The sequence below is a fragment of the Pan paniscus genome, chromosome X (genome assembly GCF_029289425.2).
Source record: "Pan paniscus chromosome X, NHGRI_mPanPan1-v2.0_pri, whole genome shotgun sequence".
In the NCBI taxonomy this organism is placed as follows: domain Eukaryota; kingdom Metazoa; phylum Chordata; class Mammalia; order Primates; family Hominidae; genus Pan; species Pan paniscus.
Window position 1 is genome coordinate 55,544,643 of NC_073272.2, and position 21,789 is coordinate 55,566,431.

General features: G+C 39.9%; 1 protein-coding gene across 3 annotated transcripts in view; it reads right to left on the minus strand.

Moving 5' to 3' along the window:
- FAM120C (family with sequence similarity 120 member C) overlaps window positions 1-21,789 on the minus strand; it is a 109,039-nt gene that overhangs the window by 85,850 nt on the left and 1,400 nt on the right. The window contains exon 2 of one of the 3 annotated variants that reach the window (XM_034950283.3): window positions 11,047-13,765. The exons of the other annotated variants lie outside the window; for them this stretch is intronic. Coding sequence (XP_034806174.1) covers window positions 13,748-13,765 — 18 coding nt within the window. The 3' untranslated portion in view covers window positions 11,047-13,747. Of the gene's footprint in view, window positions 1-11,046; window positions 13,766-21,789 lie in introns of those variants that run through there. 3 annotated transcript variants of the gene reach the window in all.

Genomic DNA, 21,789 nt, shown 5'->3' on the forward strand with positions numbered 1-21,789 from the left:
CTGCCCCCAAAGTTGCATAATGGGTGAGTGTGGTAGACAGGATTCAAATCCAGGCTGATCTGACTCCGGAATGCACACTTTCTGTTGTACCACGCTTCTTCCTGGAGATCACTATTTTTTATGTAATAGAGGTAAACTGTTAAGTACTCTTCCTGTACATGCCTCTATTGCTGTACTTGAAGTATACTGAAATTATCTGTATACCGGCTCCACCAAATTAAGTTCCTTGACCATAGAGAGAATTTACCTCTGTATTCCTGGCTCCCACATAAGACCTGGTACGTAATAGTAATAATAATGGCTAACAGATACTGAATATGTACTATGTGCATTAACTCATTTAATACTCACAACAACCTTGGGAGGGCATACCTATTATTACTATCCCCATTTTACACATTGTTAGCCCCAAGGTCATATGGCTAGAAGGAGCAAAGCCCAGATTTTGGCTCTAGAGCCTGTGGACCTTGATAGTTTTTTTCAACTCAACTATCTGTCATTTAAGTTGGAATGGTAGTTTTCTGGAGTTTAACAGGAGTTTCAATGCATTAAACTTTTGCTAGATTATGGAAAAGGAGTCTAGTTACAGTTGCTAGTCATGTCACACACAAGGGGAGAGACACCAGTAAGCAGACAGTGAAGCAAGGTCGATATTTATTTGATATCCAGGCAAAGGAGCCAAAAAGTATTGTAACATATTTATGCCTTAGAGATATGAGTAACTCCAGATGTGTCAGGGTAGGAGTAAAGTTTTATGCTGTCCCCTGGTAATAGTTTCTTCCAGCACACCACTCATCCAAGTCATTGGTTGAGCATCCATTTACCTTGTACCAGGGATAGTTACTAAGTGTGATATTTTCTCTCTCTTCATCACAACCTCACCATGCAGGTATTAGAAGCCCCATTTTACAGATGAGGGAACTGAGGCTCAGAAAAGTAAGATGCCATACTCAGAGCTATCGAGCTGGGAAACAGCAACCTGGGTCACATTGACATCAAAGTCTCTAGGTGTCACCAAAGACCCTCTCCACTACAACACTTAATCTTTAGCTGGTCTGAAGCTGATTATGCCACCATTCAAGTGATTTCAACTCCAGAAAGCCAAGGACTAGTGATTTTTAATCAATTTGGTAGCTCTTAAAACACTAGGAATGTATATCACAACCACCTGGAGATCTTTTTCAAAATATACAAACCTGAGCTTCACCTCAGATCTGCTGGAATAACTTATTTCTTGTTTTGTTTTTTGGAAACAGAGTCTTACTCTGTCACCCAGACTGGAGTGCAGTGGCCTGATCTCCGTTCAGTGCAACCTCCATGTCCCAGGTTCAAGCAATTCTCCTGCCTCAGCCTCCTGAGTAGCCAGGCTACGGGCGCATGCCACCACACCTGGCTAATTTTTGTATTTTTAGTAGAGACGGGGTTTCACCATGTTGGCCAGGCTGGTCTCAAACTCCTGACCCCAGGTGATCCACCGGCCTTGGCCTCCCAAAGTGCTGGGATTACAGGCGTGAGCCACTGTACCCAGCCTGGAACAATGTCTTGAGTGTGATCCAAACACCTACATTTCAAAACAGTTTCCAGTAGGTTCTCATGCACACCTCCAATTAAGAATCACTGAACTAATCCAATTATTCATTTTATCACATAGGCAACTGAGGCCTAGAGGGGATAAATGACCTGACCTAGCTAATTGCAGCCGAACCAAGATTAGAACAAAAGTCTCATGATTCCAGGTATAGGACTTCTTTCACTAAATATTCTGGAGTAGGTAATGAAAAACAATAGAGTAAGAATCTCATGAATTCCTCTCACAATTCCGCAATACCCCTCTCCTAACAGGCTAATTTCCTAACTACCCATTTCCAAGATTACTCCTCCTTCCCTGTCTTTGCTCACTTGGTTTCCCTGCCTAGAATGCCTTACTGCCTCTCTTTCCCAATGTTCTGAATACTTTCCATAGGCCTGCCACCTCTTGGACAAATTCCTTGATAATTCCCCTCCTCTTCACTCTTATAGCACAGAGACAGATGACACAGTCACAGAACTAATTTGACAATACCATCATCTTCAAGTTTTAAGGTCACAGGTTCTATCTTACTCTTTTATCTCCATGGTTCTAACCATGTCCTTCCAACTAGAAAGGACAGAGAACAGGAGTTGATTGGTACAGAATAGTAAAGAAAGGCCTAGTGAGATTGTTAAAAACAAAAACAGCTCTGGCAAATGAGAGGGCACTATCATCTCAGCGTTTAACTTCTACAGCAGATGTAGTGAAGTCACTAGATTGCAAGCTATCCAAGCTCGAGTAGCAAAGCAGTATTAGGTATCAATTAAGTACCTACTATGTACCAGGCACTGTTCCAAACCCCCCCTCACATCCACTAACCTTGCAATAACATCAGGAGGCATTATTATCTTCATTTTAAAGACAAACGATCAATGAGGGTCAGGGGTTAGAGAACTTGACCAAAGTCACATAGCTAAAAAGTGAAGCTAGCCAATAAGCACATGACAAGCTGCTCAACATTATTAGTCATTATAGAAATGCCCATCAAAACCAAAATGAGACACCAGTTAGCACCCACTAGGATGGCTATAATCAAAAAATGGAAAATAATGAGTGTTGGCAAGGATGCAGAGAAATTGGAATCCTCGTAAATTGCTAGTGGGAATGAAAAATGGTGCAGTCACTTTGGAAAGTGGTCTCAGAGGTCCTGAAATGGTTAAACATAGTTATCTCATATGATCCAATGATTCCACTCCTAAGTATATACCCAAGAGAACTGAAAATCTATGTTCACACAAAAACTTGTACATGAAAGTTCACAGCAGGCTTACTCATAATAGCCCAAAAGTGGAAATAACCCAAATGTCTATCAACTGATGAATGAACAAAATGTGGTATATCCATAAAAGGAAATATTATTTGGCAATAAAAAGGAATGAAGTGCGGATTTATGCTACAACATCAATGAACTTTGAAAACAGAATGCTAATGTGAAACAAGCCAGACACAAAAAGCCATATATTGTATGACTTCTTTCATATGAGATGCCCAGAATAGGCAAATCCAAAGAGATGGAAAAATAAATTAGTACTTGCCAGGGATTGTGGGGATGGGGAATAAGACTAGTACGTATTGGTTTACCCTTTGAGGTTATAAAAATCTTCTGGAATTAGTGGTGATAGCTGCACAATGCTATGAATATACTAAAGACCATTAAATTGTATACTTTAAAATGTTGAATTTTATGGTATATGAGTTATACCTCGATTTTTAAAAATTGGAGCTAGGATTCCAATTCAGCTCTGTTTACAAATCCCAAGCTCCCCTAAGGCTTTAAGAACTTTAATAACTTTTTATTATGGAAAATTTTAAATATACAAAGGTAATGAACCCCCATGAAAGCATTACCCACTTTCAATTGTTATCAATGTTAAGTCATTCGTTTCATCTACCTTGCCCCCCTCCTTTTTATGTTGTGTGTGTGTGTGTGTGTGTGTGTGTGTGTATGTGTGTATATATACATATATATATATATTTTTTTTTTTTGAGACAGAGTCTCGCTCTGTTGCCCAGGCTGGAGTGCAGTGGCATGATCTCGGCTCACCGCAACCTTCGCCTCCCAGGTTTAAGCGATCCTCCTGCCTTAGCCCCCCTAGTAGCTGGATTATAGGCACATGCCACCAGGTCCGGCTAATTTTTGTATTTTTAGTAGAGACAGGGTTTCACCATGTTGGTCAGGCTGGTCTTGAACTCCTGGCCTCAGGTGATCCACCTGCCTCAGCCTCCCAAAGTGCTGGGATTAGAGGCGTGAGCCACCGTGCCTGGCCTTTTTATGGTATTTTAATATTTTTTGTTGTGATTGAAAACCACATAAAATTTACCATCTTGACTATTTTTAAGTGTACAGTTCAGCTGTGTTATGGATATTCACACTGTTATACAACGTATCTCCAGAATTTTTTCATCTTGCAAATCTGAAATTCTATATCCATTAAATAACAGCTCCCTTTTCTCCCTCCTCCTAGCTCTTGGTAACCACAATTCTATTTTCTGTCTCTATGAATTTGACTACTTTAGGTACCTCATATAAGCGGAATCATATGGAATTTGTCCTTTTGTGACTGGCTTATTTCACTTAGCATAATGTCCTCAAGTGTTCATCCATATTGCAGCATGTGACAGGATTTCTTTCCTTTTTAAGGCTGAATAATATTCCATTGTATGCTATACATTTTGTTTATCCATTCATCCATCAACAGACATTTGGGTTGCTTCCAACTCTTGGCTACTGTGAACAGTACTGCTATGAACATGGGTGTGCAAATATCTCTTAGAGATCCTGCTTTCAATTGTTTTAGATATATACTCAGACGTGGAATTGCTGAATTATATGGTAGTTTTATTTTTAATACTTTAAGGAACCTCCATACTGTTTTCCACAGCAGCTGCAGCATTTTACAATCCCACCAACAGTGCATAAGGGTTCCAATTTATCCACATCCTTGTCAACACTTATTTTTTTTGTGTTTTTTTTAACAGTAGCCATCCTAATGAGTGTGAGGTAATATCTCATTGTGGTTTTGATTTGCATTTCTTGGAGGATTAGTGATGTTGAATATCTTTTCATAAGCTATTGACCATTCCTGGCATATCTTAAAGCAAATTCCAGACATCAAATCACTTCACCCATAAATACTTCATTATTTAACTCTCACAGTTACAGTAACAAACACTACCATTATTACACCCAACAAAATTAACAATTTCTTAATATCATAATATCTAGTGCCTATTCTACTTTCTATGATTGTCCCGAAAATGTCTTTCGATGGTTGCTTTGTTCAAATCAGGATTCAAACAGAATCCACATGCTGTATTTCATTGATATGGCTTCTAAGGACCTTAATGTATAGCAGTTCCCCTTCCCTTTATTTATATGCCATTTATTTGTTTAAAAAATCCAGTTTTTAGATTAGAAAAGTAATATAGATTATTTAACAAATGGTGTTGGGATAACTGAAGAGTCATTTCAGGAGAAAAACATGGATCCATACTTCACACTTTAACTAGGATAACCATGAAAATCATAGGCCAGGCACGGTGGCTCATGCCTGTAATCCCGGCACTTTGGGAGACCAAGGCGGGCAGATCACTTGAAGTCAGGAGTTCAAGACCAGCCTGGCCAACATGGTGAAACCCCGTCTCTACTAAAAATACAAAATTTAGCCAGGTATCATGACTGGTGCCTGTAATCCCAGCTACTCGGGGGGCTAAGGCAGGAGATTTGCTTGATCTCAGGAGGTAGCGGTTGTAGTGAGCCAAGACCGCGCCACTGCACTCCAGCCTGGGCGACAGAGCAAGACTACATCTCAAAAAAATAATAATAATAAAAATAAAAAAATAATAAAATACACCATGAGGGAAATTTTGTATAATCTCAGAGTGGGGATAGTTTATGAAGAAATCCAGTAACACCCCCAGAAAATGGTCAATACTCTTGACTATATGAAAATCAAACATTTCCACAGTATGAATGTATAAATGACTGATGAATAAGAAAAAAAAAATCAAACATTTCTGCTTGGGAAAAACCAATGTAAGTAAGCTCAAAAGACAAATGACAATCTGCAAAAAAATTTGCAACTTACAGTGCAGAGGACTAATTTCCTTAATAGAGAAGGGAAAAAACCTAACAATGTAAGAGAACATTTCACAAAAAAGGAAACAAACAGATTTTAAGCATATAAAAAGATGATCAAACTCACTGGTGATAAGAGAAATAAAAATTAAAATAATACTGAAACATGATGTTTCATGTATAAGATTAGCAAATAATGTATTGGTGAAGGAAACAGGCACTTGCAAACATTCCTGGTAGAGGTATAATGGTAGAATCTCTAGGGAGAGCGATTTGGCAAGACCTTTCAAAATTACAAATGTGCATACCCTTTGCCCCAGCAATTCTCCTTTCAGGGATTTATCTTTTAGATATGTAAAGCACTTGGAACAACAATGAAAGTGCCTAAGTGTGAGCAACTCCTTTGCAAACACAAAATATTTACTGGAGCATTATTTGTAATAGGTGAAGACTGGAAACAACCTAATTAATTGCCCATCAATAAGGGACGAGTTAAGTAAATCATAATGTATACGTACAATGGAATAGTGTAAAACCATAAAAAGTAATGACAAAACTCTATCTATACACATAGAAAAATCACCAAGATATGGTAAATGGTAAGTGCAAGGTACAGAACATTATGCATAGTATGCTGTTTTTAAAAGGTATTTTTTGTGTAGAATATGTATATATGTAAAATGTGCACATATATATAAAATGTATATTTATTTGCTTTTATATCCATAGTATCTCTGAAAGAATACACAACGAACTGATAATATTGGTCCCCTCCAGGGAGGAGAACCTAGTGACTGGGAAAGGGGTGGAATATTTTTTATCATATATCCTTTTGTATCTTTTGAATTTTTGTACCATGAATTATAAGTTAATCAAAAGATAAAATTGCAGCTGAATAAAAGCAGAACATATTCAGGGAAAAAAAAAAGCAAACAATATGGCAGTGTGTAGAATGAAAACAGTCCTTTTACTCTCATTCCTTGGAAGTAATCGCTGTTCTAAGCCCCACCCCTGAAGAGTCTGATTCAGTAGGTCTAGGGTCAGGCTGGAAATCTGTTTTTTAACAAGAACCCCAGATGATTTCATGATGAAGCAAGTTTAAAAAACACTTATCTAGTCAGATCACACAACATGGCAATTTATTCCTAGCAAAATACAATCTGCATTCAATCCTGACAGGGCAAAGAGCCAACAATGACCGTCAGAATAGTGAGCACTCTGGCTCAATTTACACATTTATCATCACTGTTACCACCTGTAAGCGCCTGGCCCAAATTGGTCCAGTTTAGTCGTTAACCTTCCAATTTTCCAGGAGAGTAAAATGATTTAGGAGAGATTCAACTATAACATAACCAAACAACTGATCAGAAAAAACAGCAAATTTGAGTTTTAAAGAAAGCGAGAGTTGAGATTCTGAACGACTATCTATAGCTTTTAATTGCTGGTTCACCATTCAGTTCAGTGAATAGGGGTTGAGGGCCTACTAAGTGCCAGGATGCAGACAGCACAAAGCAAGACACTTAACTTGTGAGAAGTGATGGAGCACAGGGTACCATGGGAACACAGAGTAAAGGCACCTCAACAGTCAGTGGGGTGATGGTTTTTGAGAGGAAGTGACACCTGTTTATAGAACTCAGGGGAGGCCGGGTGTGGTGGCTCATGCCTGTAATCCCAGCACTTTGGGAGGCCAAGGCAGGCAGAACACAAAGTCAGGAGTTTGAAACCAGCCTGGCCAATATGGTGAAACCGTCTCTATTTAAAAAAAAAAAAAAAATTAGCCGGGTGTGGTGGCAGGTGCCTGTAGTACCAGCTACTCAGGAGGCTGAGGCAGGAGGATCGCTTGAACCCAGGAGGTGGAGGTTGCAGTGAGCTGAGATCGCGCCACTGCACTCCAGCCTGGGCGACAGAGCGAGACTCCGTATCAAAAAAAAAAAAAAGAAAAAAAAAAAAAAGAAAACCTCAGGGGAAAAAAGCTCTCTGAGAAGACGTGTCTCATTTCCAACCACAGGTAGTCTAAAGAAGTGGCTTGCAAACTGTGCTTCCCCAAACCAGAATTTTGGTAGGTGGAGACCGGACCAAATAACTAAAGAGGATTGGTGTTTCTACTTTTTAAAATTTTTATTTTTTGAGGGTATCATTTTGTCACCAAGGCTGGAATGCAGTGGTGGGATCACGGCTCACTGCAGCCTCAACCTCCCGAGCTCAAGCAACCCTGCCACTGCAGCCTCCCAAATAGCTGGGACTACAGGTGTGCACCGCCATGCCTGGTTAATTTTTGATTTTGTGTAGAGACAGGTCTTGCTATGTTGCCCAGGCTGGTCTCAAACTCCTGGACACAAGCAATCTTCTTACCTTGGCTTCTCAAAGTGCTGGGATTACAGGCATGAGCCACTGCACCTGGCCTGGTGTTCCTAACTTTCTCTTCAACCTGAGCTCATAGTCACCATTTTATGTATTATATACTGCGGCTCTTTCAGAAATATTTGAAGAGTATTTGATATTAAAAACCACCAGAAGTATTATTCACTAGAATGTAAGCTTCAAGAAGGCTGAGGATTTTAAAAATCTGTTTTGTTCACTGCTGTTATCTCCAGTACATAGACCACTCACACGGAGTAGGCAACCAATGAACTGTTTCAACTTTCAACCAATAGGTACTGAACCAGGCACTAATATACGCCAGGCACCAGTCTAGGTATGGAGACACAGCAGTAACAAGAGCCAAGAGTCTTTGACCTCATGGAACTAACTGTAGTGATTAACATTTCAAGATAGACACTGGGCTAGGCATATTTCATTTATCCTTCTAACTCTGTAAAATGGGTATTAGATCATTCATCCCCCTCCCTCTCCTTTATTTAAACAGAGAAAACAGAAGCTTGGAAAACTTAAGTAACTTGCCCCAAATAACACAGCTAGCAATATGGCAGTACTTGGATTTGAACCAATTAGGTCTGACTTTAAAATAATGCTCTTTCAGGGCTGGACATGGTGGCTCATGCCTGTAATCCCAGCACTTTGTGAGGCAGAGGGAGAAGCAGGAGGATCGCCTGAGCCGAGGATTCCAGCCTGGGCAACACAGTGAGATCCCATCTCTACCAAATATTGTTTAAAAAATTAGCCAGGCATGATCGTACATGCCTGTGGTCCCAGCTACTCAGGAGGCTAAGGTGGGAAGATCGCTTGAGCCCAGGAGGTTGAGGCTGCAGTGAGCCGAGATCATGCACTGCACACCAGTCTGAGCAACAGAGTGAGACCCTGTCTTTAAAAAAACAAATGGTCTTTCCATTAAGTACATTGTTTCTCAAATAAAGGAAACTGGAAAAGTGGGCATAAAGTAATCTGAGATCAACTCACAAGTAATACAATAAACACAAGGGCATAAAAAAAATAACTAGATTGTAAGCCCATTAGTGGCAGAATTATGTTAGCACTCTGCCTGGACCATAAAAAGAGTATAATAAATGCTTGTTAAAGTAACTTCAAACTAGAGGCAATACTGCTTCCTGACCTCTGCGGTACTTGACTTCCTCCAGCTTGTCCCATATTCCCTCAAGCCCCTCTACCATGCTAAATACACCAAACTAGTGACTAACTCGGGCTGAGTTCTGTGGTCTATCTTCACTACCTGTTCTCACCAAGGCAAAAAGAAATCAGAGATAGTAAGGAAGTATCACCTTATAAGAAGATTCGAGGGCGGGATGGATTATGTATAAGTCTGGTTCAGCAATAGAAATATAGATGATTTACATTTCAGCTGGAACTCTAACTACTAAATAATTACAGACTGAAACTACTGTTGATGCAAATATGCATCACTACATTGTGGAGTTCACCAACCAACCATTAAGAGACCAGACTGATAATCACAAAGCTAAAGAATAATGTATTAAAAGAATAGCAGCAATTAGGAACCACAGTTACTTCAAGGAAACATTGATAAAGTGGCCTTCCCTCTCAACTGTAGGAATTTCAATTATCTACAGGCACATACGTGGTAGTCTTTGCCATGAAATACGGCAGTCAAGCTAGAGGTAGTAGAATACTGATCCAGTGTTCAGTACACACTATTAAGGTACTAATTTTAATTTGCGAGTACCCAATTTTAGTACTTTTTTCTCTTTTCTGAGATGGAGTTTTGCTCTTGTTGCCCAGGCTGGAGTGCAATGACGTGGTCTTGGCTCACTTCAACCTCCACCTCTGGGTTCAAGCAATCCTCCTGCCTCAGCCTCCCAAAGTAGCTGGGATTACAGGCGCCCACCACCACGCCCAGCTAATTTTTGTATTTCTAGTAGAGAGTTTCACCATGTTGGCCAGGCTGGTCTCGAACTCCTGACCTCAGGTGATCCATCCGCCTTGGCCTCCCCAAGTGCTAGGATTACAGGCGTGAGCTACCGCGCCCGGCCCAATTTTAGTACTCTTAATTACTCTTAGGCTGCCAGAAGCCAGCCCATTTCTGCAGATGAAATCTGTCACATTTAAGAACAAAAGGGAAAACTTGGATTTTTAAAAAACCTGTTGTGTGTCAACCATGGGCTGGAAACTGTACTTTAGATACTAACTTTTGTTATCAGTATATACAGCAGGAGCTTTGGCATCCAGTGAACCTATGATCAAAGTTTGTGGGGACAAGTCACTTAGCTTCTTCATCTGTAAAATGGAGATTTACTTAATTCCTACCCAATTCTAAGACTTACAATTTATAATATAATAGCTGGCACAGACTGAAAAAGTAGCTATGAAAGTCTGTTTTGCAGAGATGAAGTCTGTGGTATGTACTACTGTCTGAAGGTCCTCAGAAATAATTTGAGACAAGTAGATACCAGAATAGGCATTTGTTTAGCCCAAAGCAAATCTTCACGACTGAAAAGTCAGAGGTATCATGAAAAGTATTCTTAGGAGAAAGAGAGCGAGAATCCAAGGGAACCTCTGGGTTACCTCAGAAAGGAGGACGGGAACTGCAGAGAAGACAATGATCACAAGAAATTTCTAAGAGTCTTTGAACTAGGGACTGTAAATGCTTACAGGGATGGGCAGCTAACATGAATGAAGGGGTTGAGTAAAGAAAACTTAACTTCCAAAAATGTAATATTTGGCCAGGCATGGTGGGTAATCCCAGCACTTTGGGAGGCTGAGGCAGGAGGATTGCTTGAGGCCAGGAGTTTGAGATCAGCCTGGGCAACCTAGCAAGACTCTGTCTCTAAAACAAACAAACAAAACAAAACCTTAAAAATTATCTGGGTGTGGGTGGCACATGCCAGTAGTCCTAGCTACTGGGGAGGCTGAGGTGGAAGGTTTGAGCCCAGGAGTTCAAGGTTATAGTGAGCCATGTTCACACCACTGCACTCCAACCTGGGCAACAGAGCAAGACCCTGTGTTTAAAAATAAAAAACACACACACAGAAATGTATTTTTATTTAAGCTGTGGGTGTTTATACATGCAAAATACTGGAGTTTACATTTTACATTAAAGACATAAGTGAAAAACTAGAAAATTTATCATTACACTTTTTTTTGTTTGTTTATTCTCCTTTGACTTGGAACTGGTGGCCTGACACATTTATGTGCCAAGAGGTCAATGTTAGGTCTTATATTTTTGTTACAACATGCAGTACAGAATTGAGCCTCGAATGCTTTCACTTCAAGTGACTAATTTGATCCTATTTCATAATGGAAAACAGCTGTTTAGAAATGTAGGCATTTCCAAACACAGAAGTTTGGCATAGTGTTTTTTATATTTCGGTAACTACTTCCGAGGTATTTGTAGAATTCGGCATTTCAATGACATCATGCTTCATTTTCAGTACCATGGCACAGTAATTCAGAATCTCCATTGTAGCTCTTCTTTCATACTCTAAACACTGAGAAAGGCTAATTGAACAATATTAGTTCATTTTCATCAAATATGTCAGGGAACCTTTTCTGGAATTCAACAGACAACTCCACAACTGTGGGAATGTAATTCAGGCCATCACTTTCAATTCTTGGAAACCAATTTCAGCAAAGGAAAGTCAGCCAGTTTATCTCTTGCCAAATGAGTTTCCCAAAGGCATAATTTTGCTAGGAACAAGCAAGTACAACCATACATTTGTGAAGGTATTTCTGAACAATGCTGTTTTTATTCATAGTGTCTAGATGAGTTGTAAAATCAACCAAACAAGCCAAATATTTTATTTCAATCTCTGCGGGTGTGGTGAATGCCCTTTGGATGCCAAATCATTTTTTTCAGCATCTTGAGTACCATGTTCAACTAAGCCAATCAACCTCCATGTAATAGGGCAGATTTCCATAACATGCACCTAATAATTCACCAAGCAAAGTATTCAACTGTGGTGCAAACCACAATGTTAATTACTAGTTCCTGATCTGACTGATTCATTTTGAAGCTTTTAGCAGAAATAGCTTTAAGTTTAGGTCCCTGGAAAGTGTTTCTGCTTCAAATTGTTTCTTGGGTCCAACAGTTCTTAACACTATTGCAGAAGCACAATCTGTAGCCATACTTACTAATTTTGACCAATTGTTATTAAAAATCTCAAGACTTTTCTCATCACACAAAATCCAGGTATTTCCAGATGTACCTGTGATGAGTCCAAGAGTCAGGTTACATCAAATTCTTAACACATAAATCATACCTAAGTGCAGTGGCTCTCGAACTTTAGCATGTATCAGAATCAGCTGGAGGGCTTGTTGAAATGGATCCATAAGCTCCCCCACCTTTCCCGCCAGTTTCTGATTCTGTAGGTCCGATGGGGTAGGGGACTGAGAATGTGTATTTCCAACATGTTTCCAGATGGTACAATGCTGTTGGTCTAGGACCATACTTTGAGAACCACTGGCTACGTATACAGCTAAATGTATAGCTATGTGGATGGAGTTTTTAATCTGTTGTAACCAGCTGCCATGTAAATCTCCAAAAATAATTTAACTTTTTGACTAAATCTGGCCCAAGAATGTTTAGCCATCGATGTTTGACATCCTGAACAAAAGTATTTCCTACCTTTGCAAATGCTTGTTTATAACATAATTTCTGTTGTATTCAACAAACACTTTTATAAAACTACTGCATAAAAAAGGCTTTCAACCCCTGGCAGTTTTTTCATTTAATACATAATTGCCTTTTGTGGCATCACTTATTTTATCTGTATCTAGAAATATAGCCTGTTGAAATTCCAAGTACATTTTTAAGTTCTTTTCATTTCAGCATTCATCATTTTTGTATAATGATATTTCTTTTTTTTGAGACGGAGTTTCGCTCTTATTGCCCAGGCTGGAGTGCAATGGTGCAATCTCGGCTCACCACAACCTCTGCCTCCCAGGTTCAAGTGATTCTCCTGCCTCAGCCTCTCGAGTAGCTGGGATTACAGGCATGCGCCACCACGCCCGGCTAATTTTGTATTTTTAGTAGAGACAGGGTTTCTCCATGTTGGTCAGCCTGGTCTCGAACTTCCGACCTCAGGTGATCCGCCTGCCTCGGCCTCCCAAAGTGCTGGGATTACAGGCGTGAGCCACCGCACCCGGCTGTATACTGATATTTCTTACAATGGTTTACTTTTAAATGGTATCTTAAATTGTAGTTTTTCAACAGACACATTTTATTTAGACGTATATGAAAATTCATCAATTCCACAAAGAAATAGGCTCTCCTGTTCAAATACGTGAACTTCTTCCATAAAAAAGATTTTTTTCACTTTGCACAGATGTATGAGAAATATTTCATATTCATCAAAAATATTATTTAAAAAGAACAAGCACAACAATCAATGGTGTTTCAGTTATCTATTTCTGTGTAACAAAGTAGCCCCCAAACTTAGTGGCTTAAAACAACATTTATTATCTCATAGTATCTGTAGGCATGGCTTAGCTGGGTCCTCTGGCTCAAGGTCTCCTACAGGCTTCAATCAAGGTGCCAGCCAGGGCTGCAGTCATCTCAAGGCTCGCCTGGGGAAGGATCCGCTTCCAAGCTCACTCACGTACGTGGCTGTTGGCAGCAATTCAGTTCCTTGCAGGCTGTAGTTGGACTGAGGGCCTCAGTTCCTCACTGAGTGTTGGTTGGAGGCTTCCCTCAGTTTCTTTTCCTGTGGGCCTCTCCATAGGGCAGCTCACAACATGGCAGCTTGCTTCATCAGAGTGATCAAGCAAGAAGAGCCAGAGAGAAAGAGAGAGAGAGTGCAAACAAGATGGAAGTCACAGTTTTTTATAACCTAATCTTGGAAGTGACATCCCATCACTTTTGTTGTAGTCTGCTCATCAGAAGCAAGCCACTAGGTCCAGCCCACAAACGGGGGGGACGGGAGGAGATTACAAAAGGGTGTGAATACCAGGAGGTGGGACTCATTGGGAGCCACTGTAGAAGATGTCTACCATGAATGACAAGTGGCACTTCATCATTGTGGCAGGGAGACACCATGGAGCTGTAGAGACCAATAAATGAAGACCATGTGGTTCACCAAAAGGGGTCAACCAGTATTGCCAGAGGATCTGATATTTCAGGAGTAGTTGGAAAGAGACTTTTTTGCAACATTTCTCAATTTTTAAAAGTTGGCAACAAATTTGAACTTGTTAAAAAAGAAGTGTATTCATATAATGCAAGTTAAATGACAGCAGGAAATGATAATCATTCAATTCATTCAACTAGATGATGCCTTAATATTCAGTCCAAGTGCATTATTTGATTTCAGATCCTGGTGAACACTATTGATCAATGAAAATAAACGAAGTTCTTTCAAAAAGAAAAGGAAAAAAATGTGTGGGCCAATGCAAAAATACATGCATGGGCCACATAAGGCCTACGGGCTGCCAGTTTGCCATCTTTGCCATAACCTTTGTAATTTCCTCATGTGATACAGATGAACGGGCAAGGGTTTTGCTTCTGGTATGCAAATCCTGGTTTCTGCCACTTCTACTGGTTATGTCCCTGGGCCTAATGACAAGGGCCGGAGAAATGATCCTGGGGACTTATACCGTAAGTATTTTCTTACTTGTCTCCTCTACTAGACTATGAGCTCCTGGAAGGGTAGGGTACCATGCTTTGTACCCCTGACTTCAACACTCCTTATCTCACTTCCCTACTTCATTTTCTCCACAGCATTTCCTATGTCACAAAACATATTTTGCCTATTTATCTTGTTTGTTATTTTCTCCATTAGAATACAAGTTTCATGAGGTCAGAAATCTGTTTTATTCACTGCTGTATCCTCACAATCTTGAACTTTGCCTGGCACACAGTCCAATACATTGGCTGAGTAAATTAATTCCGTTGTTCATAGTACTTAGCACAGTGTCTGGCACAGAACAGGTGCTCAAAAATATTAACTGAACTGAAAAGCATTGTCCTGATAAGAAAAATGGGGTAAAATTAGGCTAGATAATGGTGGGCAGATCATGAAGGCATGCCATGGCATGCCATGCTAAGCTTAAAGCATGAGAGTGAGGTGATCAATGTCCAACCTACTAGGTGCACAAGATATTTTATAATTTTTTAAAAAATATATACAGGGTCTTAACTCCGTCGCCCTGGCTGCAGTGCATTGGTGCGATCTCAGCTCACTGCAACCTCAACCTCTCAGGCTCAAGCAATCCTCCTGCCTCAGCCTCCCAAGTAGCTGGGACTACAGGTGCGCACCACCATGCCCCGCTACAAGATATTTTAGTCAATATAATAGTAGCTGGCATTTATATGGCATTTACTACATGCCATATGATGTTCCAAACATATTACTTAAATCATTTAACACTCACAGCAAAATTTGTGATGTAGGTATTATTGTTAAACTGAGGCACAGAGCAAGTAACTTGCCTAAGCTTACATAATGAGTACTTAGAAGAATAGGGATCTAAACCCAGGCAGTCTGGCTCCAAGGCCTGTGTTGTCAGCCATTATGCTACACAAACTAAATATAGGAAAAAATGTTCTAGAAAAAGTTATTAAAATATAACTATAAAAATGCAATTATACTGTTTTGAGATATGTTAAAGATGAAGGATTTTGGTGTCAAATATCTTTAGGTCCAAATCTTGGTCCAACCATGTTCTAGCAGTGTATCCTTGGGCCAGTAACTACACTGAGCCTGTTTAGTTTTTTGTTTTTTAGCTATAAAAAGTAGAGATTTAGGCCAGGCGTGGTGGCTCATGCCTGTAATCCCAGCGCTTTGGGTGGCTGATGCAGGCGGATCACCTGAGGTCAGGAGTTCGAAACCAGTCTGGCCAACACGGTGAAACCCCGTCTCTACTAAAAATACAAAAATTAGCTGGGTGTAGTGGCACGCACCTGCAGTCCCAGCTACTTGGGAGGCTGAGGCAGGAGAATTGCTTGAACCCAGGAGGTGGAGGTTGTAGTGAGGCAAGATCATGCCACTGTACTCCAATCTGGGCCACAGAGCAAGACTCTGTCTCAAAAAAAAAAAAAAAAAAAGAGATTTAATCTGTCATAGGAGTAGAGGAAAAAATAGAGATTAATACCTCTCCTGTTGGGTGGTTGTGAGGATTAAATGAATATTGGTGAGGTACCTCGCCCATGTGGTAGCTATTATTACTACCATCAAAGGGGAATATATTCTATAAGTGCATTGCTAAGCAGCTACAAAACTTCTGAGTAACAGGAGTTTGGCAATTCAGTTTGCAATCTGAGTTTATTTAGATGGAATTAACATATAACATTGTATAGCACTGATTCTAAATTCTTCATCTGACCTGTAAAGCCCTCTGTAGTGATTCAGTCAGTAAAGGCAAATCAACCAATCTCTCTCACGGCAAACATTATTTTATATATGTCAAGTCCTAGAGCAAATCTCCGCCCTCTTGGAACTCATTTAAAAGATAATTATGCGATATGAAAATACTATGAAAGAGAAAAAAATATGAGAGAGGTAAGAACAGAGTACTCTGGTAGTAAAGGGAAGGCTTCATCTACCACAGCTGACAGAGGCTGGCTAGGAAAGATTCTATAGGATAACTTTTGAGCAGGAATAAGGGGGAATTTGCTATGCAAAGGTCAAGATAAACATAAGAAAAATACTATGAGAGAGGACACGGTATGTCTAGGAAACTAAGAAAATATAGAATGGTTGGAACAGGGGTGGCCAGAGGTGAGCACCAGGTAAGTCTGGAGAGAGTCTGGGATCAGATTGTGAAGGGCGCTGTCTGCCATGCTGAGAAGTTTGGACTCGGTAGGGTGGGCAAATACACCTTTGGGCATATAACAGAGTCAGCTTCTGTTTTCAGAATGGTGTCTCTGGCAGCAATATGGCAGATGGAGTCCAGAGAGTGTTATGATAAAGGAACAAGTTGACACTGTCTTCCTGGTTCAGGTAAGAAATTTTGGCAGCCTGAACTAAAGCAATGGGGGTGGAAACAGACAGAAGTAGCTGGACTCAGGAGACATTTCTGACGTAGAACTCAAAGGATCCGATGACCAAGTAAATGTGGGAAGTGACAGGAGAGTGAAGAATTGAGGACTCCACGGCTTCTGGCTTGAAACTGATGAAAGACACCATTCATAGAAAAAGAGAGTACCAGAAGTGAAACAAGTTTTGGGGAAACATAATGAGTTCCATTTTGGGTATTTTTTAGTTTAAGTGACCTAAAAGACATCAAGTAGTAGAGAGCTGAAAAGATGTGTTGAAAGCTCATGAGAGAGGTCGAGGGTAGAGACAGAGCAATAGGAATCATCAGAATTTAATTAATACTTAAAGCCACAATAATGGATGAGATTGCTCAGGAAACAAAAGCAGAAGAATATGACTAAGACAGAAGCCTTGAGGGCACCAACATTTAAAGAAGCAGGCAGAAGAGGAATAAGGAAAAGAGAAGAAAGAACTAGAGGGTTACAAGGAGAATCAGAAGTGAGCTGAATTATGAAATCCAAGGAAGATAGTTCAAGAATAGGATGGCTTGATATTAATGATCTTAAAGAGGACCAAGAAAGGCTAAGAATGGAAATGCATGTGGCAGCTTCAGAGTGGTGACATCAGATATAAAGTAGCACTAGGCTAGGGAATGGGAATTAATACAATCTGCTTCTTTAAGAATAATGGTGAATAGGGAAGAAAGGAGATAAAGATAATGGCTCGAAGGAATTAGAAAATAAAGGGGAAGTTTTTGTTTTTCAAAGATTATTTGTGCATGCTGTAAGTGAAAGAAACCAGAGAGGCAGAGACTGAAACTGTAGAAAGGACAGGGATTACTACTTTTGAATTCCTATAACATCACTGTATGACTCACTTACTTGGCACTTAGCTTACACATTTGCCTTGTATTGGCAGTATTGTACATTTAGCAATGCTGGCACAAACTAAGTGCTCAAAAAATCTACTTATAATTGTTTGTCTTCTATGCATATTGTCTAGCCAATAACAGTGTACGATCATACACAAGAATGTATAAAATGAAGGAAACAGGATGGTGGGATTGTGTAAACTTTGAGCAATATAAACCTAGAACAATAATTTTTATCCACCACTTACTAGTACTTAGAACAAAGAAAAATTATTTTACCTCTTGGTTACTTCAGTTACTCAACTGTAAAATGGGGAGAATACCATGCACCTTGCAAGCTCTTGAGGATTAAATGAGATATTTTAAAAGCTTTTAATATACAACTTGTTGCCTAAGAAGTAATTATTATTTTATTTTCCAACGACTAGAGCATCTAGAAAAGTCAATGACTTTTCAGAATGTCTATGACTAATGGTAAGTAAACAATCAGGAGGCATAGCAGCCATTGCTTTATCGTATTCTAGAGAACCAAAGCACAAAATGGTATCTGTTCTCAAAGTCTGGTTATTCAGATGCCACCAACATGATTTCTGCCATATCCACGTACTGCAACTTAATAGCTTTCTTTAAATCAACTCATTTTATGTAATCATAATCATTCTAAAAAAGTATAGCTGTGAAATGGTGAGTCTGATGTGCTGATCATTTTTTTCTAATTACACAGTAACCATTAAAACAAAGCATTCATTCCCTTAATCACCCTAAATTATCTCCTGAATCACAATCTAAAACTGCTTTAGGTTGCTTTATTTCTGAGACCCTTAGGAAGCAATCAGGCAAGCAATTTGTGGGTTTACTTAATTTTCCTTCTACTGATTATCATTTACAAAGCTTTGCAGAGCATATAAATGAAACCAACCAAATCAAAAAATTCATCCCAGCAATACATACTGGATCTTTTCATGGGAAGTCCGAAGTTGTCTAAAGCTAAACAGACAACCCAGCAATTTATCTATTATTTAATCCTTCCACCTCTACTTTCTGTATCACAAATGAAAATGAGACTGGGAATAAAGGCCCATCTTGTGGTCTAGCCTGAAGAACAAAACCAAAGAGGGGAGAGATACAGTAGTGGGTTTTGTTCTGAGGCACTGACATTCAGTCAAAAGAAATAGTAGGCATGCAGATCATCCAAGTGAAAAACTCCCACCTTCAAGACGGTAGAACACTCCTCTGAAAAGGGAAACCACAATCGGTTATTAATCAATACCTTTCAAGTCTGTGCTACAATCCAGGGAGTTCTTTATCACTCCAGTAACAACAAAAAAGTCACTGACCAGAACCGAGAGAGAACTTCACTCATTAGTAACATCGACAGACACTTTAGATATGCAATTTTGGAGCTGGTCTTAAATCCATTATATTAAGAGCCACACTACACTCTTAAAAAGTCACTTCTACAATCCATTCTCTTAGGATCATTGACCTATTCACTATGGAAAAAAGCAATGTACCCTGCACCCAAAGTACACAGGACATTATGGAGAATACAAAAAGATCAGAGTTTGTTTATAATCTAGCACAGGGAATAAGATTTATACATTCCCCAAGAGTGCTTCTAAGGACTAAAGAGGACTGCTGGGAATTTTTCCCCAACATTTTATTATGAAAAACTTCAAACACATGGCAAAGTTGAGATAATTTTACGTGAACATCTGAATACCCGTGACTGAGATTCTACTATTTTTACTATACCTGATTTATCACATATCCATCTATTCAATCCATCTTTTTTATTAACTGCTGGGATTTTAAAAATGAGACTGTGTAGTGAAGTATGACAAAAATATACCAAGGGCTGCTTCTCTAAAGATTTTGACTGATGGGGTATATAAACAAAAAAAACTTTGGACACCACAAACCCATACTCAAGTGTTCAACCCTCCTGCCAACCTCCAATCAAAATCTATTCAGAGCTCATAACTGGCTATTCGGGTCTCCACACCCTTGTCCGCTATCTGAACTATCTACAGCCCTCTTCATGGCTTAGCACCATCGGTGAAGCCTTCCCCAACTTTCACTCCCTTACTCAAAATTAACCATGCCCCCTATAGGGGCCACATTTTTCATCATTTGCAATTAGCCCACAGTATCTGCAATTTATTATCTCTTTCACTAAACCTTGTCCTCCTTGAGGACGGGATCCCCTTATTTACCTCTCAGTCCTCAGCAAGCAGCTAGTACTTAGCCTACAGCAAGCACTCTAATAAAAAAGTAAGTGAATGACCTGAACACGTCTTTACCCAGGAGCCAAGGAAGAGTTTAGCTGAGTGGGGAAATGATCTAATCACAGTGGCACTTTAGAAAGATTCATTTTAGAGCAGCACTGTTGTTTAGAGTATGAGCTTTGGAGGAAGACCACATAGGCACAAATCTCAGCCCTGCCACTTATCTCTGGGTGACTTTGGGCAAGTTTCTAAGCCCGTGCCTCAGTTTCCTCATTTGGAAAACAGGGATAATACTGCTTCATAGGTTATTGCGAGGATGATGAGGTAATTTTTTTTAAAAGAAGTGCATAGATCGACACCTAAAACATAGTAAATATTCCATCAATGTGGTCACTATTGCCAGCAACCAGGTTAATAACAACGAGGTTAAAAAGTCCTTAAAAGCCTGGGTGGTAGCAGTGAAAACAAAGTGGAAAGAATGGCCATGAATAAAGAATCTACCTTAAAATGTTCAGTCAGAAGAGCAAGCAAATGTGTGCTTTTTTTTTTTTTTTTAACCTTGTATGAGATAGCTCACGTTTGGATTAGTTTAAATTAAAACAACTATAATCTAGGCACTCTAGGCACAGATTTGATGCTGAGAACGAGTCTAGCATGACTGGACTCTAGCCACAAGCTCTATAACCACAGCAAGCTTCTCTGTTTAGGTCTTTTAGTCTCTGAGCTAAAATTTCTTTCCTCCTCATTACTCCAGCCGACACCACTTCTTAAGTGATTCCCACAATCCCCTGTTCTGTCTAACTGTAAGGATAACCCCCAAGAACCTTGGTTGGGGAAATAGGTTTGCGGTTTAGTTCTACCCAACCCTGTACTACTTTTCTTTTTCTTCTTCCTGCCCACCTCCTTTACTTCCCAAGCCTTGCTATTCTCTACACGTAGGAACTTGAAACCTAAGAGTATGGGAAAGCAACAGAGCAGCAGCAGTGGTGCCAAGAACTGGGGATGCTGCCAAGCTGTTCCCCAGGCCCCATATGCAGTGACCCAACTACATGCACATTGGACTTAACTGCCTATGGGGCCTTGCACACTTAATATTCCTTTTTGCTTCTGCTCATTTTCTTCCTCCCACTTAAAGCAGCCTCCTCCCAAGCTTGTGACTCATTCAAATCCAATCCATCTTTGAAGACCCAGGTGAGGTCCGACTTCTTCAGGGAAGCCTCCCCTGACCACTTTAGTCCAAAGATATCCCACCACCCCCACATACAGAAAACAGGAACTGTACTTACTGTCTGGACCATAAGGCATAATCACATACACATTGCTATAATTAAATGTTTCATGTGTATACATTTAACTTTCCAAGGGCATGAGCAGTGTCTCACATGTCTTTAAAACCCTTACACTCAGTGCGTTAATACTTGAACAGTGACTGAATCAGTGGGTTTTTATGTGTTTAGGCTAAGGCAGGAGGAAGAAGATGCATGTTGAAATGAAAAAGGCTGAATGGACAGATGGGTAAAAAAGCAGCAGTGGGTGAAGACGGAAAAACAATGTAGAAGAAAGGTGTTCAGTTCACACCTGCTTAAGTGATTTACTGCGAGGTTGGAAAGAGATACAGGAGAGAGATGTCAACTGGCAAAAGCAGGGTTGAGGCATTTCAGTTTGAGGCAGAAGACAGCAGGAGAAAGATGAGGCTACAA